The sequence below is a fragment of the Corvus kubaryi genome, unplaced genomic scaffold (assembly GCF_017639235.1).
Source record: "Corvus kubaryi isolate FWS band 111438036 unplaced genomic scaffold, C.kubaryi_AGA036_p1.0 37352, whole genome shotgun sequence".
Taxonomy (NCBI): Eukaryota; Metazoa; Chordata; class Aves; order Passeriformes; family Corvidae; genus Corvus; species Corvus kubaryi.
The window spans coordinates 3,586,483-3,612,595 of NW_024581114.1; the positions used below are offsets into that span (position 1 = coordinate 3,586,483).

Here is a 26,113-nt window from a genome sequence, read left to right on the forward strand (position 1 = left end):
AGTCAGTGGACAGCAGCTCCCTGGTGTCAGGCTGGGCTCATCCCTAACCGAGGGCAGGGGTTAAGTGAGCCAGCTCCTAAAATAGGGTCCCTCTGACCCTTTTGGTAGTTGGTCAGCAGTTTAAGAGCAATTTGCAATCCCTTTCAGCACTATTAAGCTCAGACCCAACGAAGAATGCCGACTGCTAATTAACTGCAGTGGGAAGTCGGGAGCTAAATAGGAGTTGGGAGTGTGAATGCTTGTTGCACCACTAAGAAATGCAGGCCCAGAAAAAGTTCATTATTGTGGTCTTTCAAGGTCCTGCAAAGTAAATCAGTGTGTCAGCCTGAAGGAGGTGAGTGAAACTTCAGCACGGGCTGCATACAAAGAGCAAACCAGAGCATCTCAGCCTTTTAGCTCATGTTATGTCCTGTCCACAGCCCCTGGCTACTGCCTGAGCTGTAACTGCTCTGGGCTGGGTGTGCAAAGGGGGCACACATGCCCTTAGAGGTTTCTGTGATCCCCAAGTGGGGCTGGAACTCTTTTGTGAATCCAGAGCAGGTACCCATTACGCACAGCACTGGGAGTTCAAGGGCTCTTGAATCCCTGAAGATGTCTGCGACCAGCAAATACTGTGCAGTGTGGTTACAAGAAATGCTTCCATCCTGTTGGAAGGAATGATCAGGCCAGAGGAGAATGAGCTCTGGTGTGAAAGCAGTGGGTCATCCCTGAGTTGTTAACTCAGCAGTCCTGTCAGAGCGGCACGGGAGAGCAAACCCATGGCTGGGCCACGTGGGCACTCACCCCATGCTTCCCAGTGCTCACACCACTCTAATTCCGTGTCTTGCCTTTTGCTGCTCTTCCTTCTGGTCATTAGGGCTCATCTTCTTATCCCCTGTGTCCTCGTGAGCCCATCCATGTGCCTGTGCTATCACTGACTGCAAACACCCATCCGTGGGAACACACACGTGTACAGAAACGTGGTTGTGCAGGTACACTATCACATGCAGAGGCACACATGACCCTGCACACAAACACACACAACTGCATGCACATGCTAAGGCACACCAGCCTGTGTAGCTGTGACTGTACAGGTGTCCCATCCGCACATACATATATGTACATACAGACACAGCACCTGCACCCCGCACGCACTTGGCTCCGCTCAGCCCCACACACACAGCCAGCACCCCACAGAGACCACCAGCACCCACGCAGAGCCCATGAGCAGCCACACGTGCAGCCACCACAGGCGGCCACCGGTGTGAGCAGAGCACCCGCGTGCACTCACTCCACGCACGCTCTCAGCATGAGCCCGCACGCCAGATGCAGTTTATTCTGCAGCTTGGAGCGAGAAGGCAGTGGACTCCCAGCTGGACCCTGCAGCCAGACTTGCGGCAGGGACAGACACATTCCCAATCCCACCAAAGAGCCCCTCTGTACCCCCCAGCCCATCTGCACCTCACACCTTAAGGCAGACAGAGCACCGGGGAGTGTCTCACTGGAGCTGACGTCCCAGCGGAGTGTGTGTGCTGGGCAAGGGATCTCTCCCTCTCTCTCTTCCACTCGCATCTTTTCATGAACTCTATTTCTCTTTCCTTTCTGAAAACAACTGAGCTGTAAATACTGTTTAACCTTCTTCCCCCCTTCCCCCTCCCCTCCGCACTATAAAAACACAAATATGCCATAACTCAGCTGGCTCAGCCGCCGCGCCTCCAACATGCCCTGCTCCAGGCCTCTCAGGAAGGTCATAACAAACGACTTTCCGATTCAGTGCTCCTGAAATAATTTTGTGTATTAAAACCTGAATCTGCACTTTCTGGACCGAAAGCCTCTCTTAATTATGGCAAGCGTCCTTGGGATGGACAGTGATCCTTCACTACAGCACTGCTAACCAACCGGAGAGGCAGTGGCTCTGGCTCCCCACCACCACCTCCTCCCGCTGCCCCCTCCCACCACCACCCAACCCACAGCCCCCCTTGCTCCCTCGCCCCCCCGCCTTCCCTTTGCCCAATCTGTTTTCAAAGTGTGTCTGTCCTTTATTAAATTGTTTTCTTTTCCACATTATCAGTTGCCATGGAGACCTCATCTCTCGGATTATTTGAATTTCATTATATCTATTGATTTGGGAGCATTTCATCTTTTTTATTGTTTTTCTGTCAATTTTCAAAACGAATAACCATCTAATTTGCGTCAGTGCTGATTATGTTTGTCCCTCAATAGAGGTCGGCAGCTGCGTCGGGGAAACAAATCAATGGGAAACCATCATAAACCTCCCCAGTACAATCTCCAGGATATGTGGGTGACATTCCACGCCTGCGAGAAACACTCATCATATCCAAACTTCTTTCTTTCTTTTCTTTTTTCTTCTCCCCTTTTTTTTTTTTTTTTTGTTTCTTTTCCCCCTTGCAGCTAGCTCTGCTGGTCAGTGGTAGATACCATTTAAAATCATATTTATTTTACCGACAGACATGTACAATTTTGGGCACATCACATTTTCAGACAGGGAGAGGACAAGGGTAAGAGAAGTGGGAAGGAATATTTTCTTTTTGTAGGAAAGAAGCGAAGAAAAGAATGACGAGGGAAAGAAAAAGAGGAAAAGTAGATCGGGATTGCAAATTGCTTACTATGTTTTTTTTTTAAATAATTTATGCAATTTTAAGCATTTATGTATAAATTTTTTAATAAGCCACCCTGGAGCAAAATAGCCATTAACATCCCAACGTCCTTCTGTCCAATGGGCTCTTGTGCAGGATCAATTTCCGAGAGTACTTTCCTTTTTTTTTTATGACATGATAAAATGCTTTTAAAGCAACTTACACAAATATGGAAATTTTTTCCCCTCCTCTTTTTTCCCCTCTCTCTTTTTTTTTTTTTAAACAGCCTCTACTTATTCACCAGGGAGAGCGAGTGAGTGAAAGTGTGTGTGTGTGTGCTGGGGAGGGTAGTTGGCAGAAGGATAGACCCAGCCCTAACTGGAATGGACCTGCCTGTCCTTCTAACAAGGGCATAAACTTTCATTAGCGATGCACACAGTCAAAGGCAATTTAGGGAAACGCACTGTACAGAAAAGGAAAACCTCAGCGTTTTTACTCGGTGGCTCCTTGGCTCCGTCCAGGGGGCTCTATCCTTGAGCTCTGCTTACGCTCTCCAACCAAAGTGACCCCACTGGCCATGGGGAAGGCAGGAGGGAACCAGGGGGAGGCTGGGGCTGCTCTGGGGGATGTGTGTACCCGGCCATGCCAGCAGCCCACACGCCCCGAGCTGGGCCAGGGAAGCCAGTCAATATTAATGTCTTGCTGGAACACACTGGTCCTGCAAGAGGCCCAGAGGTATCTGTTGCTTTGCCCACTGCAGAGCTTCCCCCTCCAAGGGGCCAGTCCTCCCCAAAGGCCTCTATTTTGGGTTCTGCACACTGACAAGGAGCTTGCAGCTGCTTGATGCCCCTTTGGGGCATTAGTTACAAGCTGGCTCTGCCCAGACCAGACAGATGTGTCGCTGCTGCTCCTGTTTCCACAGGATATACAGACTAGTTATTTTTGCAGCTGGGACATGTTTGGCCTCACACAGGAACCTGGAAAATACCATTCCTGAAGGGACGGCTCCTGCCACTGGCCCCATGAGCAGGCACAGCTCTGCGGAGGACGGATACGAGTGCATGGCTGGAGGGAGAGCAGCCAACATGAGGGGCTTCATGGGGTCTGAAAGTCATGACCACATGTTGGAAATGAAACAAAACTGTATCTCCAGCTACCATTCTCTTGGCCCTTTGGCTTTGGGATTGAAGTTTATGCACCCTAAGCCAGCTGTACGTTATACATGCCCAAGCATGAGAATCCCTCTGCATTCCCCTATTATTTGCTCCAACATGAAGCCCTGACACTGGTTTTTCTACAAGAGCAGATTTCTTTACCTTTTTGTATGACGTACACCCAGAGATAATACAGACCTATGAATTTAATCCTACTGACAGCAGGTCTGCACATTACTGGTACCTTTCACAGAGCCCTGCACTCTCCCAGGCCTGTGCAGCCCCAGAGCAGGCTCAGCCCAGCGCTGCAGTGCTGGCTGCCACAGAGCTGGGCATACACCTGCCCCATCTGCCATGTTTGTGGGTATTTGAACTAAAGCAGAGGGAAAAAAAAAAAAAAAAAAATTCCAGGGGCAGCCAATGCTCAGCTGGAAAAACACAAAGTGCCGAGAACAGCAAACCCAATCAATAATAATCACAACCCCAGCAGCGGGCGAGGAAAGCATGAACTGTTTTGGCCTGCTCCCTGCATGCTCACCCACTTGGGAAAACACACACTCCCCAGAGGCCCATGATTTCATCCCCTCCCAGCCCACCCTACACTCATCCTCACCAAAGAGCTTTATGGAGTGCAAGGGAGCCCCCAGGCTCCCACTTCTGAACAGAAACTTAGCAAAGAGGAGAGAGGGGCCCTGCACAGCGGAACTGGACTCCTGGCAATGAGCTGGCACCTGAGGAAGGTTCTTTCTCCCAGCAAAGTGCTCCTTACACCCCACACCCTCCTAACCTCTTCTCCCCTCCAAAGTTTTGCCCTTTGTGTCCCCCTTCCCCTCCCAGTTGCTGGCCTTGGCCTTAGGGCGCTCTTCTTTTCCCCTCTTCTTTCCTCAAGTTCCCAGCACTATTCCACCTTTCTCCTTCCCAGCATCTCCTGCCAAAGCTCTTGTGCCCCAGCCTGCACCCCCACAGCTTCTTTACACCTCTCTCCCCTCATTCCCTGTGGACCCAACAGCCAGGTCTGGCAGAAAAAGCTGGGCTTCCCAGAGGACCAGCACTGCCAGAGACCAGTGACCAGCCTGGGGAGGGGGAACATGGAATTCTGTCAGGGAAAACATGGGAGCTCTCCCTTCTGGTCTCACATCACTCCTCACTCAGATCGTACAGATTTGGGGGATTTCACTGTAGCAGCAGAGGTCAGTAGGAGCTGAAGGTTTTCAGATCATATATATCACTCTATATGGCCTTGTCTATAATGAGTGCTAAATATAGCCAAGCCAAACCTGGAGGTGACTTCAGTGCTGTGGTGTAGTGACAGCAGCCACTGCACAAGCACTCTCCACTACCTCAAAGCAATGCAGATGTCAGAAGTCACAGTCCAAAATCAAGGATGCCTGTGAATCCTCTGTTCTCCCACTGCCAAGAGTGTGAGCCAGGTTCTCTCCCTTCCTCTCAGGTCTCCATGAGTCCTCATTTTGAGGAGTCAAAATGAAGCATCATCTTCTTGCTCCAAGGTCCATTTTTTCCATGGGATGTTGGACCCTCCTATCTATGACATGCCAGCATCTGTGTCAGCACAGCTACTTAAAAACTTAACCAGTGGAAGAAGCTCTGAATAGAAAGGGAAAGTCTCTTGTGTGGGTCAGAATAATTAGACTGAGCTCAAATTGGCTATAGGCATCTGCTGCTGTGTCTGAGCAAAATCAAGCCATGCTGCTTCCATCAGCATCTCTCCGCTGTTGGCCTCAGCCCGCAGAACTGAAGGGATCGCATACTGCCTTGTACAGGGCATCTCTGGGAACAAGACTTGCCTCAACTGAAGCCATAAAGCCTCCTTATCCAGATATCATTAAAGCCAAGAGAAAAGAGGCCAGACAGAGAGATTGAGATGAGCCATTTCCCCAACAAACTTGCTTCCCTTTTTCATTCGCTCCTTTCTTTTTTTTCCCCTTTAACTGTCATTAAAATAACAAGTTTCTGTTACAGTCTAAACATTCCCACATTGTATAAAGGGTTATGTTACACTAGAGTCACTGCCGGGCCCAGTGTTTGCACAGAAACCTCACTGCAGGTCCCCCCTCCTGACGAAGTGACTTATTAAAGTTTAAACAGTAATTAACAGAACAATAAAAATAAAGGGATGTTTGGGGAGTCGTAGTGCACACAGGGTTTTTGGCAGTGCCAGCACTTTTCAGTGCCCTGTGCTGGCAGAAAAAACGGCTGCAAAACCAGTGGGAGAGATCGTGTGCTGGAAGGCAGGAAGTGGCCGCAGCAAGGCCAAGGTACAATCCCAGCCCCAGTGCGAGGGTGTAGAGAGCAGCAGGATGCAAGGAAAGGGTTTGAGGGACTGGGGAAAGGATGCTGAAGGGTCACCTGGCAGAAGGCTGATCAGATTCAGTGGTCACCGCCAGCCCTGCCCTCCATGTGCACATCAGACAGCATCAAGAACCTCTGCTGCCTGTTCTCCCATCCTGCTGAGATGGCCTGGACAAGCCCGCAAAATCTGCGTTTGGGGAATTGTGTCTCAGAAGCCAGAGCCAGGTTTTGGGGAAGTGGCTTCTCTATTTTAAAAGAGTAGTAGAGAGGAAAAAGCAACCGCAGAGCAAACCCCTGAGAAAAATCTTGCCATAGAGAGACCTTCCACAAGAGATTTCAAAAGCAGCTCCCTTGCCTGGGAACTTTAAAAACAGACAGAAGACATCTTGTCTGATGTCTGCAGGTGTGAGCTGCAGATCCAACAGCATGGTAGTAGTTCTGGGGTCATTCCCTCCTGAAATGCAGCCAGAGCCAGGATCACAGGATCAATCCCTAAATTCTTGCCAGAGCCAGAACTTTCCCAACCCATGTGAAGTTGGCTAATCAGAGCTCCCTTTACAGAAGAAAACCTGCTTTTCCTCTGTTTTGTTCCTATTCCCAGTAGCTTGGCTTGCCCAGGATGAGCTCTAGAGCATGTGGGTAGAGTTTAAGCTTAGGTTGTCAGCCCTCCCTGTTACCCAACATGCAGCAACGCAGAAAGATCTCATCTGAAGATATTTTTGGTGCCTATTGTAGCTATTCTCAAATGTTTGCCTCAGTAGCTCACAGTGCTAGCAGGCTCCAGCCCTGATGTGTGACTCAGTACACACAGCATTGTGCAGTCCCATGTTTGCTAAATCTCTTCCAGTACAATTGCTCAGTTTGCAAATAAAATGACAGCTCCATGAGGGTGTATCTCCTGCGCAGAGGGAACTCAGGGAGTGCTGCCTTGAGCCTCTCCCAAATCTAGGACTTGGATCCTGGTCTGTCTGGAGATCTGACCTGACCTGGGGACTGCCCTACTGCTGTGAGGATGTACATGGAGACACCCAGCACCAGCCCACAGCCTCCCTTCCCTCTGCTGGAGTGCAGGAGGAGGAAACGTCAGTAGACAGCTCCAGAAGTCCCAGTATTGCACCAGTACAAGTCACCCACGTGAGGACACTGGGACCCAGCGTGCCTGCTGGAGGATCCTTCTTGGAGGATAACTCCCATTGTGAGGTGGGCTTGGCAGTGTCGGGTTAATGGTTGGATTTGATGACCTTAAAGGTCTTTTCCAACCTAAAGAATTCTATGATGTTTTGAATTCAGCCCAGACTTTCAAGGTGCTGGTTTATTAAGCCATGAGGAAGCCTGCACCAGCCACAACAGCCTTGCAAACAAGTGCCAGGGTGGAGGGCTGGCATGCCAGGGTCCAGAATTAATGAAACCAAGACCCTGTCAGCCTTGGTGATTCTACTGCATTTGGGTGTGATAAACTTGCACGGGGCTCCACAGAGAACATGAGATGGAAGCAAAGGAGAAGGGGGAGGTTGAGTTTAAGACACACCGATGTCCTTTCACTTTACACCTGTGTTTTAACTGGGCCCCAGCAGCTGAGTTGTGTGACACAAGACTCTCCCTGCCTCCCTTGCTGCCTTGTCCCATTCAGCAACCCCTTCCCTGCTTAGGATGTCTTCACAGAAGCCTTCCTGAATCCTAGTGAGGTCCTTGGGTCCCACTGCCAGGGAAGTAAATGGGATGTGACAGATACGTCTTCATTGACAGCCTTGTCTGGCCAGCAACACTGTGTTCTCTTATCCCCAAACCTTCTATTGCAACACCTTTTTTTTTTTTCTCTGTGGCTTTTCTACCTCCCTGGGAAATTAAGTGCAACTGGCTTGTTCAGACTTGCCCTAGAGACAGCTTCCAAAGTAAGCCCCTGAATCCACTGCAAGCCAGGCAGCGCAACCTCTGCCTGAAACCCCTGATCAGCTGAGCTGCTGGCTCTGGCTTTTTCTTCCTTTTGCTGCCCCAAGCCAGCTGGATGCACAGGAACAGCAACTGGGATTCAGCACTGGAGCAGGCTGCTGTGTGAGGGTCTGCAGTTCACAGGAAAGGCAAGTATAGGTGTCTGTCTTCTGACTCACTCCTGAGGTCTTCTCTGCACATTCCCAAGGTTTCTTTGAACTGATGTTAGCTGAGCTGCCAGTCCCTTTCTGGAGGACTCTCCTCACTGAGGATGGGCAGCTCATCTCCAGACACTCAGCCCAGTGCCTCAGCTGTTTCCGACTTGCTGGGCTTGATCTCTCTCTGACTGATCTTATGCTCATGTCACTCTGCTCAGCTCAGGAGAATCATTTCCCAGCTGACACCACATCAGTGACAGGAGGGAGCTTATGCCTTTCCACTGCCACTCACACTAAATGGAGAGAAAAAGAAACACCACCCAAATCTGAACTTTTCATCCCATTCACCCAACTACAGGATGTTTCTCAACTCCTGGCTGTGCTGGAGTCAGGGTCTCCAGACTCCTTTGCAGTGAGAGTGGCAGTGCTTGAGAGGGGAGAGGTGTTGAACAAGTACAAGCAGGTGCAAATAGAACAACAGAAGGTGCCCCCAGGTCAGCACTCACGTGCATTTTCCTCGGCCATGTCTGAGGAGACTTGGAGTCAGAACAGAGCACAGCTTTGCATGGGGGTCTCAAACATGTTCACAATGCAGAAAGACTGTCCTGTGCACTTCCTTTTCCAACACGTCGTTCAGGATGTCTCTACAGCAATGCCAGTAACTGCCTGTAGGGAATGTTATGTTAGAAGATTATCTAATGCACTCTTAATCATCTGGTCTTGCAATCTACAGTGGGAAATCAGGGCAGCCAGCATGGTATGACCCTTCTTCCAGACACCACTGAGCTCAGATACCATTATCAGTGGTAGCCTGGTCCATGTCCCAGAACTTAAGCTCTCTTTTGGTTAACAGGCCATGAAATTATTTAGACTATTCTTCATGTTACATTTTGTTATATTTGTAATTAACACAGAAGATCAGCAGTGCCACTTTCTGTATTTTGCTGAATACAGGGGAGACAGTGCTTAGAAGCACTTAGTCTTAACCTAACTCTGTCCTGTTAGGTTTAGGGGAAGCCAACTCTTCAGAGCAGACCTGTCCCACAAGGAAAGTGTTGGGTATTGCCAGAGACCGTAATCCATATATGTCTGAAATATGATATGGGAACCAGCACCCTAAAATCTGGTCTTACCTCCTTTCTTTGGAAGGGACTTTTAAACAAAAGAAAACAGTCTGCCAGCACACTCAGTGTTCGGCGCCATCTTCAATCAGGGAAGCCTAATTATACCCATTATACTGATGAGGAAGCACTGGCACAAAGCTATGCATTCGCATGGCTACAGATACAAAGCAAATCAGTGGCAAAGCTGGAATTAAACCCAAGAATCATGGTGATGAGCTCATCACCCACCTCAGCACAGCCCCATGCGGCTGGTCATGACCAGTCCTACCCATGTCCTGCAGGTTACAGAGCTGGTGTGGAGCCCTCCACATATCTGCTTAACAGCTAGAAGTTTCAATCCCCGTGCTGAGACGGTTGGGGGTGCTCTGGGACACTCAGGGACTGGTCACATCAGCTGGCCACAAGGACCAGTCACTCAGTTCACTGTATGAGACAGACTGGTGGGCTGCAGACACCCAACAGCCAGAACATCAGGTCTGAGCTACTAAGAGACCCTGCAACCACAGAGACCAGGCAGGGATGAATCATCTGCTCCTTCTGAAGCAGCTTAATCAACTCCCCTGCATGTGGATCCTCACAGCAGGTCCAGCCTGAGCCCTCTACATATTATTGATTCCCTGGGACATAAAGCCCAGAGATTGTCCTTGGCACCAGGGTCCAGCACTTGCCCTGCACTCTCCCTGCCAGGTGCTAGGTGCTCTGGTCTAAGAAAGGCTGCAGAATCCCTCGGGACTGAGAGTCATTACATAAACAATACAGTAGGATCATGGGCTGTAATTGTAAAAGCGCCAGAGGTCTTGGCACCAGAGTCTGCCTCAGCAAAGGCCTCTATATGGAGACCCAAACAAAACAAACAAAAGCCCAAATTCTCTTGGTGCTTAATGAATAAAAATAAATAATAAATAATAACCGTAAGAGCCAACCTAGCAAGACAGATGTGAGGCACCAGGGCAGCTCTGAGGAAACACCAGCCCTACAGTAGTCACCTTCCTTCCCCAGTTTCCAGTATGCTGAGCTCAGGTCACAGGGTTCTTGCAGGGTTAGGCCCAGGGGGAAGCCTGGGATTTCTGTCAGGAATATGCACACCCCCACCCACCCAGTCAGATGTGTAGGAATTGCAGCCTCTGTATGTCCCTGGACTGGAATGTTCACCTGCTAAGTGAGCACACACCAGCTCATGCCCAGCTCCTTCTTATTGCAGATCTCTCTTTAAGAGCTAAAGGCAAAAAGAAGCAGATGGAGCTGAGCAAGGGAATCCCAGGTAGGTGTGAGTCCGGAGAAGCCTCTCCCCAGCGTGATTACAGTCTGGACTCAGAGTCCCCCACCTGTTTTGTGCAAGCTGAGCTCCCGGCAGGACACCAGGATAGCTGCTTGGCAGGGACACTGGGCTGAAACAAAGGGCCTAATTTAAGTATTTTTATAACTCGGTGCTTGTGACAGTGGGTTTAGCAGTTGCCAGCCATCTGGAATAAAGAATTACAGCCACCTCCCCTAATCCTATATTGCCTAAACCCTAAAGCTGGTTATGGTGCAAGTATGAGGCAGCAGGTTGGGAGGAGACAGCGATGGGAAGGTGGGGGTGGAGAAGGGACCACAGGAAAATTGTCAAACTTATTTTTTTTTTCCTGCGAAGTGCTGGGTGGCCCCAGATATGTCAGAAGTATTTTTGCTAGGAATCAAGAGAAGACAGAGCGAACAAAAACGGGGGAGAGGGGAGACAAGGAGTCCTCCATGACCACACAGTCGCATGCACCACACACACACACGCACACAGAGGCTTACTGGTCTGCGCAGGGCTGTCAGGTAAATTAGATCTGAAAGCTGACAATTTCTGACCATATTTCCTTGATTATTTCAAACAAATGCACACCAGCCGCTGTAAGGAGATTAAAGTGACATAAACGTCCCGAGTGGGAGGAGGGAGGGCAGAGAATTCAGGTCACCCCCATCCGTCCCCCATTTGACAGCCGCTATATCGCTATCCAATCCAATAAAAAAATCCCCCCCTTTTGCTTTAATTAATTTTACAGCTAGCTTGCTTAATTACTTTCAATCAAAATCCTCCTGCCATCGCAAAATTAGAGATGGTTGAGCTCCATTAGCCTAAATTCTTCATTTCCATATAGAAAGAGGCTCCCTCAGCAAAGCCAATGGGGCTCCCTCCTATTCAAGCTGCCATCGGACAGATGCCTGTCCCTCTGTCTGTCTTCAGTTCCTTGGGAGAAGGAAGGTGGGGAGGATACAGTCTTGTTCCCACCTTCCCCTTACATAGAGCATCTCCTTGAAAGCCCTGGACACGGAGGCCTCTCTGCTCGCAGCAAAGCCCACAAGAGGTGAGGACAGCCTGCCCTCCCAGCCCTTCTACGGCCGTGCTGGAACGAGCTTTTCCATGGCTGCACGAGGGAGCTGGATGGCCCAGCCCTTCTGCTGTGCTCCCAGCACTGGGGACAGGATCTGGAAGGGACACTGCTCCCACTAAAGTTGGTTTGAGCACTGCCACTGTCACCCCACACAGGTGTGCAGGCACCACTGACTCGAGGTGATCTCTGTGGACACGTGGAAAGGACATCAAGGGGACACAGGGGCAGATCATCTTACATTTGCCTGCTGTGGGTTCGGTACCTTCCTTTGGAGCATCTGGCACTGTGGGCCACAGACCTGTGACATTCCTGCAGCTGCCGTAGGCATCAGTAGCACCTCCCTCCTGCGAACAAATCCTGAACTGTCCCATTTTGGGGACAATGGAACCTCCTCTGAAGCACAGGGAGTGGCAGCAATAAGCCACATGGCACAGTAGAGGAGACAAGAGGAGACTGGGTGGAGAGGATGGATGCAGGAGGAAACCCTGGAAGGAGCTGGACACTGGGAGCAGAGGAGAACCAGCTCCTCTCAAAGGACTACAGGAACTGGAATTATCCAGACCATTCCATGCTTCCCTCCCGTTTTCTCCCATCTCCTATGGTCTCCTTTTCCATATCCCCAAACTAATTGCAGAGCAATGGTTCTACTGGAATTTTAGCTATGTTCTGTGTAGGTACCGAGCCCTGGGGACCAGCCAGAGGAGCCTGGCTCCTGTTCCCTTCTCCTGCCACCTGCCCCAGCCACACCTAACCTGGAGCTGCAGGAAGGTCACACCAGCACCCCAGCCTCCACGCTTTCCCACCCTTCAGAGAGCTCACAGGGATTCATAAGCACCAGAAGCTCAACTCCCCCCCAGCTCCAGGGAGGACAGGTCAAACCCCTCTTCTTTAGAACAAAATAAAGAAGAGACAAACACAGACCTATTTTGTTTATAAGCTTAAAACTGAATCCAATGGCGCATCTACCTGGGGATTTTAGATTAAATGGTTTAAGAAACTCAAATAGGCTTTTTAATCCAGTCAAATAAAAAGAGCCCCAAAGAAGCAAAGAATTCACCCTGCTGAGCCTCACGCCTATCCAGACAGCCAGGCATGAATGGCTTTCTTGCTCTCTGCCACTCCTCCCCACTCTGGCATGGGACAGAATGTATTTGCCAAAATCTGGAAGCTTAGGGTACACCCTGTTCAGGACTTGTGAAGACTTCACTTTCCCATGGACAATCCACTTCTATCACACTGTGTAACACCTTCTTCATCCTTTCTGTGTCCTTCTATGCTCTTCAGCTGGGCCTTTCTCCCTAACACCTGGCAATGCGAGTGCAGTGCCAGCCCTGGTTACATAACCAGAGTCCAAGAGATGACACCAAAACCCCTAATCCCCATTCAACACACATATATAGGCACTGTTTTTCATATGAACTACACTCCTCAATGCTTCACAAGAAAAGACAAGGAGCCATGTGCTCTTGAGATGCAGTGGGGACCAGCAGGATCTGCCAAGGGACGCAGCAGCCGGACAGTCAGCCCAGGTCTGATGGATGAAGACCAAACCTACATGGACTCAGGGAATGTGATGAACATCTGGAGCTGACTCCTGACAGACACCAGGATGCAAGGGGGCTCTATTCTCTGCTGGATAACCACCTCTCCAGGACTTCCAGCCTCACATCACACCAACTTCCCAACAGAAACGGTCCCCTCTGCCCCACTGCTGCTGTTTCACTCCGGAAACGCTCAGATCCAGCCTTCCCCTGAACATGCTCTGCAATAAAATTCCCGACTTGTGTCTCGCCTGCTCCAATGCTCAGAGCAGCCGGGACAATAGAACAGAGAGGCCCTAAATCCACCAGACTCACCCTAAATAGCAATGGCCCATAATTTTGCCTGACATTCAGGAGCTTGTTATTCTTTCCCCTCGTCGCCTGGCTGGAGCTGTTCAGACCCATCAGTGTTATTCTATGCATTAAATGGGAAAAAAACCAACTCAACAACAAGCCGGAGAGTTTCCAAGCCTGCCCAGTGAGGGCTGAAGGGGCACTGTCCATAGCTGAGCCAGCGGTGGGAGAACAGGAGGAATCAACGCCTCAAACCCAGACGCATCCACTCTGCAGGGGAACAGCACAAGTGGGTCCTGCAGAGACCCCCAGCAGAAACACATACCCTTTTCTCTGCTTCCATCCCTACCTACCAAGGAAACTGTAATCTCTCCCAACCCTTCCAGTCTCCCACCTGGTGCCCAGGAAGGCTGCTGCCCACCCCTCCCCACCACCTGGCAGTGGGGAGCTTTAACCACGACAGTTTGGGGTTTGGGTTTTGGTTTTTTTTTTCCAGGCTGGCTCCAGCTGATTAAGGACCTGCAACAGGATGTAGGGATTACAGCAAAACCTGGCTGCAGATCGGCTGGGGCACAGAGCCAAAGGAGAGAGCGAGGATTGCCCCCAGCCTGGCTGCCAAACCGGCACTCATCCTGCTGGGAGGCTGTGAGGGCTGGAGCTCTGTGCTGGAACAAGGCCCCTGCCCTCGCTGGCTCTGCTGGGGAATGGCCCGCAGCCCACGCTGACAAACATGCCCACATGAAGGGCAGGGCTGTGAGGACATGGGATCTGTGGCTTACGGGGCTCTCTGGAGAGAGGAAAATCCCTACAGCCTCGCTCTTTGTGCCCTCACCTCCGGCCAAACAGAAGTGCAAGGAGGCAGGTGCGTCCCCACCTCCTGATTTGAGCAGCAGGAGCAGCCTGAGCTGGAGACGCCTCATGATTCCCTGGTATCTCTGCCAGAGTCTGCACCACATAGAGCTTCTAGTGCGTATCCCGGAATAACACACAGCAAAATACTCTGTGCTGAGTTTTTAATCCAGGAAGAAGTGGTCAGGGAAAGCAATAATCTCAGTTGGCACAAGGAGCACAGCAGGATCTTGCTTCTGGGGAAGCATCAAGAGCAGAATTAGCTTCAAGGAAACTCTGGGGTTTTTTTTTTCTTCTGTTAACACTGATCCCTGCCTGGACCAGCAGCAGCAGCAGCAGCTCCCAGCATCTTTCTAAAGTGCCTGTCACTGCAATACCCAACTGCTGATATCTCCCAGGGAACATCCCCCCAAGCTTGGGTTTTCCACATCCCCCTTAGATTGGAGCAAGAGGGACAGCAGCAATGGGAGCAGCCCTCCTGCTCTGACCCGAAGCTGTTAGCCTCGAGTCCTGTTTTAATCAGGTCTGGCAGAGCTGCTGCCTCGCTTCCCAGCCTGCCACCTCAGAGGGATAATTTGCCACCGCCTTCTCAGAGAGCTCTGTGGAAGTGCTTTGCAAAGCCGGAGTATGCCTCTCCTTCACGGCCAAACCCTCTGAGCTTCATGCTGGTACATGTCCCTCTCCTAGTGACCCCCAGGCTCTGTCTGTATAAAGGAGATCATGAAGATGCCAGGACTCGGTCCTCTTTTCCAAGCGCTGCCTGGCAAGATCTGGCAGTAAGAGGGGGAAGCTGCTTGGAGCAGCAGGAGGAGGTGGAAATCTGTTTCGCAGCAGCAGCACAGAGACTTCTTAGTGCTGCCCACCAGACTCATTGTAGCAGAGAAACTCTGGAGTCAGCTCCTGCCGAGCTGGGGCTGCAGGGGAAAGCAGGAGTTGATATTGCAGGCAGAGACCACTGGGATACCACTGAAAGCTGCTAAATATGACCAGGTTAGCACTTTAGTCTTTAATGGCAGGTCACCATTAATAAACCCAGGGCCCCAGGGTGCAGTACAGAGCCTCCCTCCCCCCCTCCCCAAAATACTCATTTCATTAACTTCTCTGTGCGTGGCGCTCGGCACCTGCCAGAGGTTGGGCAGCCAGGAGAGCTAGCAAGGGTTAAGGACATCTTTTGGCAGAGCTAACTGCTCTTCAGACAGGACAGAGCAATGCAAGTCTGCACGCCATCCCTCTCCTCCCCAATGCTCCCCTCTGCATCTCCTTCTCCCAGTTCACACTGGAGACCAGCCCACAGTTTTTGGTCCCACACGGACGGGGCAGCCTGGGAAGGCTCTGAGTGGGGAAGCACTGTCCCAAGCCCATGGCCAAGGAGCTGAGTGCTGCCAAAGGACAGCCAGAAGCCATGGCCCCTAACCCCAAGTCCAGCACCAAGCCCCTCTGGCCTCCAGGAAGCACCTTCCCATCACCCTGCCTTGCTCTCCCCATCTCTGGAAAGATGACAACAGCACTGATAGCCACAGCAGGGAAGGGCAGAGGGGAGTTACTTGGGATCTAGGGAGGGAAGAAACACTAGTTAAATAAAGAGACTGTGCAAACAATAAAGGACAAATACTGCTCTCAGCCTGGAATGACCCATGGGATTGCCCCAGTATACAAAAGGGTGAACTTGCCCATTGCAAAATGTAAGCAGCAGAGAGGGAGCCAGCGCAGGGTGAGACTAATCTGTCTCCACACGTCCCACATTCTCTGTAGCCTCACAGATGCTCCCGCAGAGGCCTCCGGTCCCAGGCACGGAGGACAGATCACAAGGTGAGTGGCAAGTGGGAGGACGGAGTTTTGCTCCGCCTGCTTTCACTGTGACACCGACCATTTCCCAGAGGGATGGTGGGATGGAAGGAGGAACAAATATATGTTCCAGCTGCCAAAAATCCCATCCTGAGTCTCTATCGATCTGCCCTACTTGGCAACTGAAGCTGCAGCCACCGTCTGTGGTGCTTGATCAATAAGACCTGGGCAGACAGGGAGGGACAGGCCTTTTTATGGGAAGGCGGGTCTTTATGGGGAAGTATTTTGATTTTTAGAATGAGTGCAAAGTCAAGGAAAAGGAAATACTGGGACTGAAGCTGCACTTTAGTTTGAACTCATTTCAAATACCTGCTGAGCCATTTACACTGGGGACCTGGGGACCTCCTGCCCATGGGAGCTTCCCCAGTCTCTGTCCTCCCTGTCCACCCAGGAGAGCCTCTCACCCACCCTGGGTGTTCTCAGTGCAGAGGTGTCAGCTGTAGCGACGGGCTGGTACATCCCTGATGCACAGCACAGAGCCTGTGCCTGGTAATTCTCCAGGAGCTCCCTACAGATCTTCCCCAGGGACCTGGGGAGAGACAGAGATTCTGCAGCCATGTGAGAACGAATCGCTGTGCCGCTCAAAGAGCCTCTGGAGATGCCTCGAGTCCTCAGAAGGCACGTTGCAATGACTTCTGCAGTGTGGCTCTCACCGGTGCCAGCCAGGTGGGAAGGTCCTGGCCTTGGTGGCAGTAACATGGCTGATTCAGCAGAGAGGACGGGCTCTGATGGGCCTGCTCACACCATTTCCATCCTGCCTAGTGGGAAGCATCATGCCCTGCACCCCGCCTCTGCATGAAAGGGATCACAGCCTGGGAAGACACAGTGAGCCAGGCAGGTCGTGGATCAGGGAGCCGATGACCACCATTGACCCCTTTTATCCTTCTGTGCCTGGAGACCCCTTTCTTATGTTCAGGTCATGTAGGTGGGCCAAACTACTGAGCCCTGGAGACCAGATGACCTGCTGGAGGAGAGCTCTGTGTTTGAGTGCTCTGGTCACTCTGGCATTTTGCTAATTTTGTGCCCATAACCCCAGCAGGAGAAGGCAGCAGAGGAGGAAAGGTTTTTTCTAATAGAGAGGGCTGGGTAGGACCAACTCCAGTGGCAGAAGTGCCCCATTTCCAAAGCCAAGAACCAGCGGCAGCTCATCAGCTCCAATTAGAGCTGGCTGCAAGGGGGACGGTGCATTGGGTGTCACCTCCAAATGCCCTTTGGATAGATGGAGGGGGGTGGGGAGAGACTCTGCAGTTGTTCCAACATTTCTTGCTCAGCAGAACAACTGTTGCAGTCCTTTTAGTACAAACCCAGCAACTGTTCCCAAAAGCTCAGCCTCCTCAGCTCCTGTCCTTAAAAAAACCCCACCAACCAATCTTCAAAATGACGGCTTCTGAGTCAGGGCAAAAATGTTATTAACAAAAACATCACTCAGGGGTGGGACACCTGCTCCCTGACAAGCAACTGGCCTGCCTGCCCATGGTTAGAGTATTACATCAGACCCCAAAAAGAGAAAGGAAAGGGAGGGAGAAGGGGAGAGTGGAAAAGAACAGACAGAGGGAGGATGACAGCAGAAGGGAGTAACAAAGACAAAGAAGAGCAGGAGAGGGGAAGCACAGAAAGAAAAGAGCAAGTGAGAGCGTATGTGAGAGACAGAGCAGGAGAGAGCGGGAGCGTGGGGGGGAGCAGGGAAGTGTGCGGGAAGTGGCAGTGTGCGTGCAATAAAGTGTGGGAGTGCATATGTGTGAGAGACTGCGAGCGTGTGCATATGGCAGAGACCGGCTAGGAGGAGGAAGAGAAGAGTAAGGAAGGGTGAATGATGCCATGAAAAGCAAAACATCTTGGAAAAAGTGTAACAAGAAAATAGGGAGGAACAGAGAAACAAAAGCTAAAGTGAAGGACATCGAACAAATGAGTCTGGTGAAGCAAGAGAGCAAAGATAAGAGCAGGGAGGGAGACATGGGAAGTGAAGGTGGGGGCACTTGGGATGGGGCAGAGCCAGGGCAAGGATCAGGAAGAGAGAGGAAAGGGAGAAGAGGACAGAAGAGAATAGAGGAATAAAAGAAACAAACAGGGGTGAGGGAGAGAAAGATGTCTATTAAAAACCTCAGTGCATAACACAAAATGTCAGGGTTTATAGCTTCATTCTTGGCATTGCTGGTACTGAGAACCCCACACAGAAATGTCACTGCTTGTCATGTTTAATCACCTGCTATTTGTTAACACCTTCGCTGCAAGGAGTCTGCCCCTCACCCCTTGCCGGCTCTCCTTTTGGAGAATAAACTGGGAACATGCCTCTGCCTTGCAGTTCTCACAGGACAGTTTCAGCTACACCCCAAGCTGGGCAGTGGAGGCTGGGCAGGGCCAGCACTCTGGGCATGGTTGTTTGACTTCCAGATGGGGCTTCTGGCACAGAGCAGGGCTTCTGCAGGAGCAGGGTAACACATCAGGGAGCAGAGAAATAGGACAGAGGATGCTCCAGGGAGTGTGGGATGATGCTAGGAGCAGAGGGAGCAGGTGAGTGAGGTCAGTGACTTCAGGGAAGAGTAAGACACAGGAGTGAGGCTCAGCTCATAAAATCAAGGCGAACAGGTCAGGGAGGAGCAGGGTACTGGGCCCTTCTCGTGCTCAAACAACCCCTATGCTCCCATCGCATTCATGTCCTGTGCTGAACACATATAAATAAAATCCCTGAAATCCATGCAAGTCTGGAATTCTCCAATCTGTTTGCTTGAGCAGCAACTGTCACATAAAAGCAAACATCTTAAACTATTAAATGTACAGTTACAGTTCCTTGCTCTGGCATCTGCGCTGGTGACTTTGCTCCAGTTCCCCCCAAAGCCTTGGACTGATGGTTTTCCCCTGTGTTAGGCACTCGTGCCCCCACTGTCTGCACTTCCTACCCAGCCACATACTGTCTGTCTGACATCACATTGCACTGCTAGAGAATTTATTTTGAGATCATCACTAGACAAGACTTTTCCCTACTATTTCACGCACTCCAACTGGAAAGAAATCAAAAAATGCTCCCCTCCATACAGTAGAATTCTCCCATACAAGCAGTGAAGATGAAAATCTTACTCTACAATTTTCAGGCTTATGGCAAGAAATTGACCCCCCACCTAAATGAACTAAAATTTAAAGATGTGTGTATGAGGACCATTAGTGCAGCTATTCAGATTTAACCAAAGAATGGTGATCGGCCCTGTTTCAACACTAATGAGGGCTCAGCTTCAGCACAATCCTTGCCCCACGCTCTGAACTGCTTATGTCAGTGTGCAGCATTTTGGAAGTGCTGATGCCACTGAAGTCAGACTTCCCCTCCTGAAAATGAAGAGAATTTGGGGAGTCAAAGAAATGAGAACAGAATGAGCTGTAAGGGGAGCCTATGCGCATTTAAACTTTTTTCATGCATTCAAACAACAAAAAAAGTAGCAGAAGCCATTGGCTTCCGGAAGAGCACAAGGGTTTCTGCCCCAGCCCCCCTGACTGCTGGGTGCCAGGTCTGTATGCTCAGATCCCTCCATGGACACGGCACCAGAGCCAAGGACTGCAGGAGGGGCTTCCTGGAGCTGGTGTCATCCAGAGACTAAGGACATGCTAGAGGAATACGAACCTGCAGAAACTTGGTGCTCATCTCTCTCCAATCCCTACAATACAATTTTAAAATCCAGTTTAGATCCTCCAGGACTAGATGTGGGACTGAAGTAAAAATTGTCAAGCCCAAACCAGGCAGTTCTGGAAAGCCAAGCTCCAGAGCATACTTGGACCTCACACCTTGGTCTCTGGTAGTGACAGCAGTATGTTTCCACTCAAATTTTCTTCCTTGCAACAGTGTTTTGTTGGTCTTTTCTGACTGACATCCTCATTAGTTTTCAAAAGCAAGTGTCTCCATCTCAATCTCACACACTTGAGGAACTCCAAGGATGGTTGGGAAACTTCCTGCACTGCTGCTTCTGTCCTCTCCTGCACTGAGGACAGAGGCTTTGCTCCATCCAGCACCTTCTCCAGACACCCAGAGCCCCCCAAAAATTCCACAAATAAATTCAAGCCCAGCTTCTGTGCCCAAAGACAACTGGGCTGACACATGAGCCCAGCCAGTGATCCTGCATGGGGAGGGCTCAGCCCAGAACCTGAGGAGAGTGGGTTCTGCCCCTGTCCTGAAGGGCCAGCACAAGCTCCAGGAGCCGCCCCAGGTCCTATTCTGGGAACAGGAACAGTACACAGAAGGACCTCCCGCTGGCCTTTTGCCAAGGATAGAATTCACCCTTCTGAACACAAGCCAAGATGATCTAAAGTGACTACTGACTTTTGTTGCCCAACTAGAGTCGCCTTAAATGGGCCTATTTTTCAAAGTGTCAGTGCTCAGTGCAACTTAGAATCGGGCTCTTTAAGATGCCTAATACGACAGGTCCAGTCACTGCTGTAACAAGAAAGGCCATTATTCCTCTCCTGTGTGACTTCTTCCAGTCTGGCCAAGCCTTTTATCTTTTTTCCTCTCCCCTCCCTTCTCCTTGTTCTTTTCTTTTTCAGCTTTTTATGAATTTCTGTCAGCTTTCCTCCCTCTCCCCCCACTCAAGGTCATGCAGCTCATTTCCATGTTGAACATTTACTCAGCAAGCCAGGTCCTTTCACAGGCTCTCACCACAAATATGCTTTCTGATAAAGTCTGGAGAAAAGAAACTGTAAAACCCAAAACAATGTCAGAAATAAATAAAAAAATCCTACCAGGGCAAAACGGGGCTGTAACAGGGCAGACTCTTTCAACAGAGAGAGCTAGCAAGTAAAACACCCCATTTCCCTGCAGTTCTGTGACTATTTTCTTGCTCTCCTTTATAGTTTGCTTTTCTGAATATTTCTGTTTTGCTGTCAGTGCTGTGCCACCTATATGAGTGGGACTGTTATATTTAACCTCTTTTCACCCACAGTGAAACTCACCCTTATTCACAGGTCAGAACCCTCTCAGCCTGTGGGCACCTGCTCCTTCATGGAGCCCATGTGGAGCAGGGGAGATTCCAGCTACACAGTTTGCTTTGTTCTCCTAAGGCCATTACTTGTAAGCAGCTTGCACAAAGCATGAGGGTTTGTACCCACCCTGGGTAATACACAGCACAACACGGTGTGGCCAGAGACCACACAAAGGACGGTCAAACCCCTCTTCCTACTCTCAGGAACGGAAGAGGCCCTTACATCAGTGTGGTAAGAGGGAATGGGTCCTGGAGAATCATTTTCATACTTAATTACCAAGTCAGCTCTCTGACCAATCTTACAGATTGTCTGAAATAAAAAGCAGCTTCATGAAGTCCACATTCTCCAGTCCAGGGCAGGTCTCCAGAGAGTCCAGCCATCCTCACTGCTCTGAGATGCTGCAATTTTGATAAACCTCCAACTCCAAAGAAACAAAATTTGTCTAACACAGCATAACTTTGAAAATCCAAGCCTCAGGCTTGAAGTGTCCAAGGAAGTTTTAGAATTATTTCCTAGTGACATCATTTCAATCTCCATTCAAACATCAGAGGCAGCTACTAGCCCTCACATGAAAGACAGGTATTAGAAGTCTCAATTCCCTCACTAACATCTCATCATTTAAGATCCAATGCTACTTGGTCTCCATGCTCCATGGCCAGTAAGAAATTATAGGGAAAAGTAACTTTGCTGGCTTCTGCAGTTAGGTCATGGTTTTACACCCCAGAGTACACCTAGCCCAAAATTTCCCAAAGGAAGAGAAGCCACCATCTCCTTGCTGGCCAAGTCAGTTTTGGGATAACAAGCATATAGTATCAAAAGACTCCCACCTTCCAAGAGCCCTGAGGAGCTCCCTGAGGAGCACTGCCTGGAGGGAAGTGAGCTGAAAACAGTTCTCTTCTTTCTCTTGAGACACCAGGACTCTGCCTCCTCCTCACTCCAGAGTTGCTGCTTTAGGTTGTTTTATGTTGCTACTTTCCTTTTAGGAGCCCACAATGAAAACCCAGAAAACTGGGGATTCCTCCTAGCAGGAGAGAGGTAATTCCCAGCAATGCTGCCTGCCCTCCACAGCTCTCCCCTGATTTCTACCTATAGCCTAAAAGGCATCCCCCACTGCTCCCAGGTGAGCAGCTCCCACACCCTCCCCAGCCCACAGTCACTGCTGGCAGTGGCTGCTGCGGAGCAGAGACCTGGCTATCCCGTTTCCATGGAATCTGACCTTCTCCTGGAGGCTGCAGAAATATGGCCTTCCATAAACAAGTATTTCTACCTAGGAAAGCCTCAAACCAGCGTCACAGTACTCTAGGTTGTGCTGGCTCAGGTAGCTGGCTGTGCATACCTCGGTGCAGCACGTGGAACAGTCAGTTCTACTTTAGGAACTGTGCAGAGCCATGGCCCTGCAAGGGAGCAGTGCAGCCAACACCAGCAAGAGCAGGTACCTTGGCAAGTGCCACGGTAGAGCTGTTACAGTGACACAACACTGGGGTCCACCAGCATCACCAGAACCAAACAGAAACAGCAAGTTAGTAATTTTGCCAGGCAGTCACAGCTGTGTAAGAAAATACAGTAAAAAATACACTCTAATTTTGAGTGCTTTTGTCCGCTTGCAGCTCTGCCTTAGCGGCACAGCAGTGGGGAGAGCAGCACACTGGTGGCAGTGACACTGTCCTGAGTGCCAGCAGACTCCAACAGAGCAGGGTAGAATGCTGTGGGATGCTGTAGGACACTTTGTTGGCAGTCAGGCCCCTGCAGAGGTTGGGCACTGAGCTGGGTGTCACCACACTGTGCACAGGCTCCTGTGACCCTTCTGTCTCCCTGGCACGGCCCGGCCCGTCTCGTCTCACTGAGTGCTGCTCGCCCTCCCTCCCTCCCAATGCGCACATGGCTTTAATGTTTTTATTACCTGTTTGACTCGCTGCCTTATTGCTTCTCCTCTTAATGGGGCTGTAACCGTGGAAACGAGGAATAAACGGCCACCAGAAAATGAGATGATTAAACAGGTCACCCTGGCAAAACAAACTCCGTGTTCACACAGCCCAGGCTGTGTGTGCAGTTTCTGTCCAGGGAAATGCGGGTGAGAGAGAGTGGAAGGGCTGGACCAGGCTCCTGGAAGGAGCACACCAGTGAGAGGTGCCTCCTCTGAGAAGTGTGGTCTCTGCCCAGGAGGGACAGCGCTGTGAGCCTCCCAGCAAAGACACGCAGAAGACGGCAAGGTTTGCTGAGGGAAGATGGAAAACAGCAAGGACAAGACACATTCATGTAACTGGGGAAAAAACAGCCACTATAAAGAGTATCAATAGGCTGGACTGAAAACAAAAGTCTGAAACAAGCTGGTATCCTCTGTTGTCCCTGTCTCTGGCATTACCCATGCCTGCCTCGCGGCAACTCCCAAGGGAGCATAGAGGCTCTTCTGCTTGCAATTCTCTAGGTCCCTGCGACACAGCTCCACCACTCTCCACGTCCCGGCTGAATGGCAAAGCTGCGCTGGTGCTGCCCTGGCAAAGGCACGGCACTGTCCAGCTAAGCACGGCCAGGACCACAAGGAATGGAGGATCTCATGCAGCACAAACTTGGCTTTCCCAGAGCCAGCTGCGGCCTCTGCGCTCACAGCTCCTTTTCTGAAGCCATGTGGCTGGGAGGAAAGGGACAGGACCATGACAGCCAGGAGGAAATGACCAGAGCCTGGGCTGGTGTCCAGGCCTGAGCAGGTCACCTCCACCCCGGGGAGCGACAGTTGATCCACACCAGCAAGACAAGGAGAAGGTGGGGGGGGTGAGCTACGTGTTTCCATGCCCCGCTGGGTGCTAACATCTGAATGAGATCCCTCAGTCAAGCTGAGAGGTTCAGACCAAATGAGTTTCAGACCAAAATGGTGTTGAAAACAAAAATAAAACCCCAAAATATGCACACCGCAATCAAAAAAGCACAATCACAAACCAACATTCAAAGCAGCAAGGATCCTGCCAGAATCCCCATCCTGTCCCAACCTGTCCAGACCCAGACTCATTGGGTGCTGCCAGTCTGGGAAGAGCAGACTTACTCCACCAAGAGCAACAAATTCAGCAGAAGAAATTGGAACGGCAAAGCTTGGCAAGGTAGAGATGTGAGACAACTGCTTGGAGCACACAGGCGAGTGGTTGTGCTTTCTTTCAAAAAAACCAGCAGGTGGTTTATGAAAAGGGCCCTATTCTTTAGGGTAATTTGAGCCATATTTCATTGTTTGATAGAAAAATCCTAATATTCATGACCTCCTTTAACTGGAAGGAGTTTGCTCATCTGAATATCAGCCCACAGACAAATGCGAAAATGAAAAATAGAGACAGACAATGTAACAGGGTGGGGGGGGAAGGAAAGGGAAATCAAGACAGAATCAAAGATTGAATGGAAGTCCAGGAGAGTGACAAAGAGTGACAGGTCTGTGGGAATATGGAAAGGAAGGAGGACATAAAGGAAAGCTATTTAGTAAGACAGTGCAGCATAAAAAAAGGCTGAGAAAAGCAAGAGTGAGTGACAGAAGACACAGCAAGAGCAAGCAAAGGAGCTTTCCCTTAAAGTTTCCAAATGCATGGATCAACTTTGCAGAACTGGGATTCTTGTCCTACTGAGTTTCAGTTAAAAATATTCATATGCAGTCGAGAAGAAAAATCAGACCCCCCTTCCCCAGCCTCTGTTCCCTCACCCTCTTCCAATCCGGTCCTCCTCTGCTAACATCTGCTGCCTGCCTTCGGGACATGCAGATGGTAATTACTCCAGGAGCAGCTTCCTCTCCTTTCCCTGCTTGTAGAAGGCCACTTGAAAGAGAGCTTCGAGCCATGAAAAGATACCACACACACCTTCACACCACATGGCCAGGAGAAGGGCATGTGGGAGCCAGGGCCATGGCCAGAGAACTTGATAACACAGGGTAGGAGGTGGGTGGGTGAAAAGATGAAGACATTTGTCTACAACACACACCAACAAAACACCCACCTGGCCCAAAGATGGGGGGCCTGGGGAGAAGTTGGCTTGAGATGTAGAACTGCTCGTGCTCCTCCACACAGGGGAAGGGGTGCTGGAGGAGAGGTGTGCTGGGGAAGCACAGGCAGCAGGAAGAGGAGGAGGGGGAGGAGGAAGGCTGCCCTGGGCGAGGCAGCTCAGGGAGTGGATTCATACAGGCACGGAGCTGGCAAACACCAGGCGAAGAGGTGGAGCCGCTTTAATGAGAAGATGCTTCTATGACTCAGGCCTCAAAGGGATTGGTACTTTATTATTTTATTTTTCCATAATAAATTATGCCCTGGGATGCCAGGTCCTGCCGGGTTTTTCTGGAAATACCAGACAAAAGCTGGTGTTGCTACCTGGCTTTTGACAGTTTCCCATGTATGGAATCTGGAAGTTCCTGGTCCTTCCTCTGCTCTGCCCTAGCCCATCCAGTTTTGGGAGCAGGGCTGACACCACTGCACCATTCCAACAGAACACCCCAGCTGGAGCTCTTCACCTCCCAGCCCAGGTCCTGGAGAGGCCCCCTTGCAGGTCCACGACAACTCACCCTGGACCCACGGCTGCTCCCAGCCCATGGCACTACGGCTGCTGGGATGCCGAAGGTGCCATGGGGCAGATGGAGCAGGAGCTCCCAGGAAGCTCCCAGAAAGTGGGAGCAGGCTCAGCTCTCCCACACCCCAGGCACCCCACCCCAGCTGGAGGGAGGAGCACTCCTGCCCGACCCCCCACACCCATCCATGGACAGCAGCCAGGCCTCATTCACTTATCTCCATCCCTGAGCGCCCAGCCCTGGCTCTGGGCTGCACAAGGGAGTATGATTATGCCCACTTTATAGATTAGGAGTTATTCATCCTACACCAAATCCTCAGACTCTGCCATGTCTCACAGACTTGTTCTGGAGCTCTTTGTTAGATTTAGGCTGAACTTGGCCCTAGTTCAGCTCAGAAACTCGTGTTACAAAAATCCCCTGTACAGCCGCCTGTCTGAGGCTGTGGACCAAGCTGATGCCAAGGCCATCGTTTCCCCCAACAGC

At 50.7% G+C, this 26,113-nt stretch overlaps 1 protein-coding gene across 8 annotated transcripts in view; it reads right to left on the minus strand.

The window, feature by feature from the left end:
• CASZ1 (castor zinc finger 1) overlaps positions 1-26,113 on the minus strand; it is a 164,756-nt gene that overhangs the window by 58,399 nt on the left and 80,244 nt on the right. For 4 of the 8 annotated variants that reach the window (XM_042032200.1, XM_042032198.1, XM_042032197.1 and 1 more), the window contains one exon: positions 8,634-8,793. The exons of the other annotated variants lie outside the window; for them this stretch is intronic. In XM_042032200.1, the coding sequence (XP_041888134.1) occupies positions 8,634-8,652 (19 nt within the window). In that variant the 5' untranslated portion in view covers positions 8,653-8,793. The remainder of the gene's footprint in view (positions 1-8,633; positions 8,794-26,113) is intronic. 8 annotated transcript variants of the gene reach the window in all.